Source organism: Lygodium microphyllum, chromosome 15 (genome assembly GCF_053477565.2).
Source record: "Lygodium microphyllum isolate KBCC chromosome 15, Lygodium_microphyllum_v1.1.10, whole genome shotgun sequence".
Lineage (NCBI taxonomy): Eukaryota > Viridiplantae > Streptophyta > Polypodiopsida > Schizaeales > Lygodiaceae > Lygodium > Lygodium microphyllum.
The window spans coordinates 124,809,749-124,818,148 of NC_141149.1; the positions used below are offsets into that span (position 1 = coordinate 124,809,749).

At 41.1% G+C, this 8,400-nt stretch overlaps 1 protein-coding gene across 1 annotated transcript; it reads right to left on the reverse strand.

Moving 5' to 3' along the window:
• Positions 1 to 1,132: 1,132 nt before the first annotated feature.
• LOC148025021 (plastid-lipid-associated protein 6, chloroplastic-like) lies at positions 1,133 to 7,597 on the reverse strand. The gene is made up of 3 exons (XM_087693642.1): positions 7,474 to 7,597; positions 1,360 to 2,189; positions 1,133 to 1,273 (listed from the first exon to the last, which is right to left on the reverse strand). The coding sequence occupies exons 1-3, from the start codon at positions 7,595 to 7,597 to the stop codon at positions 1,133 to 1,135; spliced, it is 1,095 nt and encodes a 364-aa protein (XP_087549768.1).
• Positions 7,598 to 8,400: the final 803 nt, after the last annotated feature.

The window sequence follows — 8,400 nt, forward strand, 5'->3', positions numbered from 1 at the left end:
AGACTCTTTGTCTTACCATCATGCAAGGACAAGGGAACTTTTCCAACATGTGAAATTGGGTGGCATGAATCATCATCCGTCTGCACATAACTTGCATTTTGCAAATCTTGCATCTCTCCAACCCATTCTGCATGGCTAGTCATATGATTGGATGCACCTGAATCAACATACCAAACATCATCATGTGTTCCCTTTCCTGTAACAACATTCAGCATATGCTGCATAACAAACAGATGTTCATTTTTGTCTTCATTCTGTCGTGAAGACGATGCATAGTTTCCTTGCTGTAACTTACCACAGCGGATATAATCTTTCTTAGCATAACATTGGGCTGCAATATGACATGTTTTGCCACAGTAGTGACACACAATACCAGAGTTGTTAGAACCTCTGTTCTGCCATCCACCTCTTCCTCTAAAGCTCCCCCTGCCTCTAAAGTTACCACGACCTCCTGAAACCTGCATATCTCCAAATTGCTGATTCAATCTGTTTTGCTGGTTGTCCCTACTACGTCTTGTACCACGACCTCTTGAGGAGAACCTGCCACGTTGTCGAAGGGTTTGTGAAAGCAATGTCGCAACCACAGAGGACTTTGAATAATTTCAGGATAGAAGGTCAATTTAGCATATCAAAGTCAATTTGAAAACTCTATTTCTGCATCATTGTTTAGTCTCTAAATCTGTAAATAACCAGGGTACATTCATGCACAACATTAGTAATATGAGGAGCTTCTAATGCAAGTTTGTAAGTTTGCATCAATGTATTTCTGCCTTTCAAAACATCAACAGGCTAACTTCATCTTCAAAGACAAACTGCATAATACGAAGAGAATTTTGTTGGGTAAACTCAACATCTTTGCAAACAAAATTTATCATAAGGTGCAGTTCTGAATCAGTTTTTTAGTAAAGTCTTGGTAATTATGTTGAATCTTTAAGTGCTGTTGCAACAACTGTCACTAGATATCTTTTACTATCTCCTCTGAACATACTCCTCCTTGATTCCTCTGATTTGACCAGAGATGCATATTCAAACAGTTACTGAAGTAAAGACAGAAATTGAACTCTGAATTTCTTTTGAGAGGGAGGTGCATCTGTCAAATATCTTCCAAACCAGAAATAATTATTCAGAACTGTCAATCATCCAAGATGATGCCAAAAAATTCAACTCTTTTCTTCTTTGATTCCTCCTTTTTCTTCATGTCTGCATCTTCCTTCAGCACACTCTTTGGAGCTGTGTAGAGGCTTTTCTCCTTGTGATCCACTTCACGACAGAGCTGCTCATAGAACCTCATCATCTGAAAGCCTGTCTCGGTATGTTCACTTAAGGCACAATTGACGGTGGCCTCCACGAATTCCACACCCGTATTATTACAATCGATGACAAGCTTCTGTCCAGATAGGTGACCTGAAAGATTCCGCTGCGCAAACTCGTAGGAGGCCTTAAGATTTCAGGCAATTGTGGCAGCTGGACGGGTGGAACTTGGGATAATCTGCTTGAAATAAAGCTAGCCGAAGTCTTCTGGAAGGTTATTTTGATCTGGGAGTTTCCAATGAACTCAAAACTGTGAGCTAAAGTAGCTTCCACAGCCACAGTTGGGAAGGGCCAGGCCAGCGCAATCTGCAACTCCACAATGTTGTCCAGTTCTTGAGCAACCAAATCAATCCGTTGGTAAACATTTCCCAAGGTGAATGGCGATTGCCGACTCAATGGGGGCCCTGGGCGCATTCCACCCAGGCTTCTCCCTGTAGCAAAGGCGCTACTGTAAATGAGGCGCCATCTTCCCCGCAACAGGTCCTGCTGCTGCTGCTCTTCTAACAAAATTTCAAGCTCCTTGCTCCTCAGCGTATCCTCCAACCCCTTTGCCACCTCATCCACTGCTTGCACATCGCTCTCTCCAACCAGCAGTCCGCGGTCTAGACAAGCAACTACGCTCAGTAATCGCAGCTTCAAGTCTGTACCATCGTCCTTGGGGGGGCATGGGGCTGTCAATGGTATATTTGCTTCGTCAACAGCAGCTCGAGTTGGCCAGAATCTGCTTCTGGATTTTATTGAATGGAGCCTCACGGTATGATCGTTTGGTGGCCTCTCAAAGCACAAAAGCTCTTCACTCCGCCTGGTCAGAAGGGTAGCAACAAGCGACTCACAGGAGGACAATAGTACTGCTCCTCCCCGTTTAATCCAGCGAGCAGCTGCACGGAATTATAGAAACATCAGCCTTCATCATTCTTCTTTTCGCCTTCTGATTCCCCTTCAAAAATCGTATGCAAGATCCATAATCATGGAAAAATTCCCCATTTTGTCCCAGCATTGCATTCCTTCTTCTTCAGGCATTCGATCGAGACTCCAAAACCCCCCCCGAAGAACACCCAGTCGACAACTTTTTCCTCTCCTCTTCCATGCTCTGTTCCTCCTCACTTGTTCTCTGCGCCTTTCTTCCCAATACTCTATCCTCCTTTTCCTAGATTAGTCTTTTTCTCTTTTTCTGTCCCGCCCTCTTTAGCTTTTTAAAATTCCCCTCTTTTACATGCGTCATAAACCAGAAAAAACCCACTTATTTAGCCACACTTTCCTCTCTTACACACACAGGAAAGCAACATCTTTTCCTCTTCACGTTGCATGTCCCTTCAACTCTAGGTCTTTTGCTTTGCTTCAAGCTTGGCAAAAGTACGAACACAAAGCATCTCAGAAAGTCCTCAAAGACTCACAAGAGCATCTGCACTCCCCATTGCAAAGTACCTCCCAGTCGGATCAATGGCAAATCAATAGCAACCTGCTGCGTGAGCATCAAGTGTGTGTAATGTAGAAAGAGATGGATAAACAAGATATCCACCGTTCCATTCTCAGTTGTGAGGAAGAACAGTTCACCTCTTAAGGAACTTACGCTTGTTTCTTCTGTAAAATTGAACATGAACCAACTGAAAGAAAAAATGTTCAAGCAAAGCAAAGCACAACGTCTACGTCAAAGTATGTACAAAGTAACAAATCTCATGCACAACTTTTGGGTGGTTTTCACACCTCAAATGCGCAGCAATACGACAACGTCCCCTTCCTGAATTGGAGTAGAAAGCCTGGACATGTCCACCACTTCTTTCAGATATCTCACTCTGCATGTTGATCTCTTCAGTGATCATAAGGGAGACCAACTCATCGAAATCTGGAAATGGCTTTCTGACATATATGGAAGTTACAAAAGACTTCCAAGCCTTTTCATTGTTAAGTCCACCCAAGGTAGACGACACCAAATCATCATCATCGAGCATTGCATCAATCGCTGACAATGCATCTGCAATGCTCCTTACCTTCAGTGCATACTCATTGATAGACATCTTCCCTTTCTTCAATGTATTCAACTCTTGCTTGAGTTGAATCTTTCATGCCTTTGTATTTACAGAAAACATACTTTCAAGTATGGTCCAAGCTACATATGAATTCTCTGCATTTCTTATATGTCCCAGCATATTATTGTCAATTACTACAGACAACCAATACATGACCTTTTTATCTTTTGCATTCCATTCCTTCCGTGCCTTTGTCTCTTCTACAGTTGGAGGATCACTCACCTCCGGCTCCTTTTCTTCACCTGAAACAAACTTGTAGAGGCCTTTTCTAATAAGGAAGTTCGTGACATGGAACTTCCATGAAGGTTAGTTGTTCTTGTCGAGCTTCTCAATGATGGGGCTTCCACTGTTCTCTGCCATTATCACAAAATTAATACCAACAACAAGAAAATTTTCTGCAACCCTTGACCTGTAGTGCACAGCAATACACCAGACAGCCTTTTTCACTGTCTGCTCAACAATACATGCAATCTGCAACTAGTTTGCAGATAAACCTTGTGTTTACTTGCTGATAAACACCTTTGAACTTACAGATCTGAAATTTGTAACCTGTGCACCCACTTTTGGTCAATACAGTCGAAGTCACAGTGTACCCTAAAACTGTCATCCGCAACCTTGCGGCTCTAAAACAGGGCCTGAAACGGCCTCAGATGCCCAAAATAACTGCAGCAATGCCCTAAAGGGCTTATCTGCAGAATAAATAGCGCTCTTCGCGCACACCAAATCTCACTGCAATCTGAGATTTTTCCTCGACCCTGCTTCCGGTGCCTCTACAGGCACTCTCCAAGAGAGAGAGTGGAAGAATGGGAGAGCTTCTTACCCGTGGCTTGCTTGCTCGAACCTTGCTTCTTGTCCTTCGCTTCAGCCTTTGAAATCAGCCTCTCTCAGTGGCGTGGCTCTGATACCATATCAAGAATCGCGTGGTGGGGGGACTTGCTCAAGATGCTGCGCCGAACACACATAGAATGCACAAGGAGAAGCTCACTCAAGAGACAAAAAGAGAGATAGAGGCCAAAACGTTTTCTTGCTGGTTTCTTCTTCTTCTTCCACACTCTTTACAATGTATACAAATTATAGATAAGATACAACATAAAGGAAATTGGCCTACTAAGTCAAACAATGCATAACCGACTACACTAGTCGACTGGCGCTATAACTATGCCAGCTGTAAATAGGTGTAACAACCTGAATATAATAACTAATGAGTCAGTGCCATGTGAGATTCATAATGACCACCAATGTGCTAAGTGTAGACGTGTGGACCCATCTAACCAGGCGGTCCATCATCAATGTCCGCATGTGTTGAGCTTGTCATCTCAACAACCTTTGCATTATATTCCATATACATGGTATCATTGAATAACACTTGGTTTCATAAATATGCTGACCCACATTGAGAGTGTGAAAAGTCCCAAGTTGTAGGTTTAGTACATTCCTTTATTTGGGGATTGATTCAATTAGGATTATACTTCATCTCCTGGAATGATTTTTGTAAAGAGAAGATTATATGTCGTATGTGTTATATATTTGAATGGTTCATCTAGGGATCAATCCTTGAGATGTAGGAGAGTTGTAGTGGGGTCGCGGAAGTCAATTGAGGGGTGCTTCTTATGTGTGTGCTATGAGGTGCTAGACACTGATCTATTTGGGAACTCCAAATGTTTGGAGTCGGGAAGGGATCCATTGGGGTATAAATGGTACAAATGCATGTATAAGTTAGATTAGAGAGTGTATCCTTATATGCTCCTTGCTGCGAGGTTATGGGGTGTTTTGCTTGAGCATAGAGGCCCAACTAGAGCCTTAGAACAAATGTTAGGCCCATTTTTGGTCCCGACACTAAGTTAAGAACTTCCTTGAGATACCTTTGGAACAACAGGAGAATCATGAAACACAACAGAGGTATCCTCTAAAACTCTACCATGAATAAAGTGTAATTGAAGTATAGAGAAGTTGATGCATTATTACCTAAAGAGAAGAGAGCTTCACCACTAGAGCCTTCAATTTGTGTTTCTAGTCTTGTCAAGTAGAAATCAAGTCAAACAAACCCTAGACACTAAGTCACTAAATGCTACCAACACTCCTTAATATCCCTTGATCGTGTGTGCTTGGGTGGGTATTTCCTAGTAGCCAATAGTATGTCAAAAGTACTGATGGAAGATTATTCCTAAATACCAAAGAAAGAATATTAGAATCCCATCATGTGGAGATGCACATAAGGATTGGAGAAAGATGAAAAGGAGAGAATATAAAGGAAGGGTGATTTACGGGTGTATCAGAGGAGGAGGTCTTATCTTTCTATATCTAGTGAAAGATTTCATAAAGGAAAAATGGGAAGGAACTTTTATAGATTGAAAAAAGCCACTAACATGGAGATGACTTGTTTTAACATGTAGTGGTCAAGTGTGAGGTGTTCGCCAACAAGCTCATTCCAAGGCACACCTTTTTTTAGTCAATCAGTAGGTTTTTCAAATGATGCCATGCGGCGCTCCCTTGGAACATCACAGGGTTTGTCACTTAGAACCCACTGAGTCTACATCACAATGGAAGTGTTCATGCTGAACCCACCAGGATTGCCCTGAATTTTTGAGTTCCTAAAATCAAACGGGTCTCCTAACAACCAACTAGTATCACTAATTTTAAGTTCCCACTTCTACATGATTACTCGATCTGAAGTGGACTTGCTATTGCACTTAGTTCAAAGAGAATGGGAGACGAAGGGGAATTTGGTACATCAACCCTCCTTCCCATAAGGAAAAATCCCATTTTGGCCCCCTAAAACAATGCAAGTCAGTTCTACCTAACGACTAGTTAGTCAATTTATCGTCTTTGTAATTGTATCACTGATTTAAAAAAGCTCCCAACTAACCGGGACTACCCTACCATTGGACAGGGACCCATCGTCGGGGATCACGCCCACCCTCTTTCCTTTGATGATAGAATCATCTTTAGTTTTTTAATTACCTACAACACATTTGTTGGAACATATACAACCATCTTCCTTAATTAGTATGTTAAATCGCATGCTCCTTTACATAATTTATCTCACGAACATGCATACAATTCAAAAAATCCTTGAATAAACCACATTTCTTTATTATATTGGAAGCTTATAACAATTTTCGTATTTTTGACCCTACAAAAGATACACAGAATTCCACAAGGGTATTCAGCCCACCAAGATTCCACCCTTGTAAACTAGTATTTAGGGTTCTAGGATCCCATCCTGGGTCACCAAGGGGCTCGTCAGATTCTAGGAACAATGAAGGATTTATGGCCACAGTCCCCCTGGCACCCATATTTCCTACTGCCCAAGACTATCCCTACGGATAGAACTTTTGCTATAGGAGCCGGTCTAAGCCTCTCAAAGTGATAACCATGACCCTCTTGGAGTACGGTCTCGCAACTAGCTTGGGAGTAGCCTAGCACGATCCTTTCTGTTATCCTATTTGTCAATATTTTCAATCAAAGATCTAGATTCTAGCAAACACAAATAGTCCTTTCAAATGTATATCAAATGATGCAATGACAATCACACCATCATGCAACTCACAGCTTCCATAGCCAAGATTGTAGATCTTATCCTAAGGTAACCTTACATTCTAATGAGAAATTCTCCTCCCCATAAAGAAGTTTTGAGTACATCTCTTACAACATGTTAACCAAGGCGTGAATTTTCTGTTTGGGCTATCTTACCCAACATAAGCAAAAGTCCTTAAAGAAATATATTATGCCAATAACTTAATGAGATGACTTATAGATCCTTTAAATAGAGCTTCACTTTATAAGCGTTAGTCAACAAAACCTTGTCACGTTTGACAGTAAATATATTGAGTTATTTTACTAATCTCGAGTGTGCATAAGATCATATGTGCAATAACCTCTTGCAACTATTTCCATCATGATTCCACGATTTAGAATCTCAATTAATCTAACTACAAATCATAGCGGTTAATCATTTATGCATGTGCTAGTATGATTTCTAGATGATCTTTCAATTTGTGTAAGTGTAAAATATATAATATAATATTTTATGTAATTATTTTATGTGGTGAAATAATAACATAGTAATGAATAACCTAGTTTGGCATGATGACATTGAGAATTTCGCCTTTGCTCACGCTTGCGTTTGCCATACCCGATGTTTCGTTGGTAGTGGCAACTCCAACAACCTTGGGCACTCTCGTATCTCTGTCAATACCAGTTCCTTGATCGATTGCGGTGGTTTCCATGGTCTTTCCACCTTTTTGCTTTGGAGCCATAGCTTGCGAGCGTGTTCAAGAGATAGGGAAGGTGGAATAAATTCGCGATGGAAGAGCATAAGAGAAGATGGCTTAGTCGAAGACTGAGACAGGGGGAATTGAGCTAACTCTCTCCCTCATAGCCTCTCGGGGTAACTCTTCTCTCTCTCTCTCTCTCTCTCTCTCTCTCTCTCTCTCTCTCTCTCTCTCTCTCTCTCTCTCTCTCTCTCAAGCTCCTTCTCGCAGCCTCTTGGAGGGGTATCCTTCTACCTCCCTCTCTCTTGGAGCCTCTCGGGGTCTCCTTGTGCTTCTCTAAAACTGCTCCCCATACCTCATATTTATAACTAAATTAGAGAAGAAGGGTTGTGGTTGAGAAGAAGAGCTCTTTGTGGAGGGGATCTTGGCAAAATCAGCGATTTGAAACTTCTAAGATGTAGTCTAATGCTCAAATCACAAATCTGATAGTCTCTTGGCTCCAAAAGGGGGGTAAAAATCTAAGACACTTGTTTAGAAATCTTCCAGATCACTCTTTCTTCTTCTTCTCCTTGTTTGAAGTGTTGTTTACCATCTGTAAACTGCGATTGTGATGCACGTGATTTTCCAAATCCCTTTTTTTGCATTAAATATCCAAAACTAACTGAAAAAAACCACACTTTTTTTAAAACATGACATCATGTTCTAGAAATTTTCATATCGTTTTAGGATATTTACAATAAATAATATCTCTAATATGCTAGTCTTGTCTAAAAATCTAATATTTTTGGACCATCCATACTATACACATTAACACTAATGACTAATATGGCTCATAACTCTAATTCACA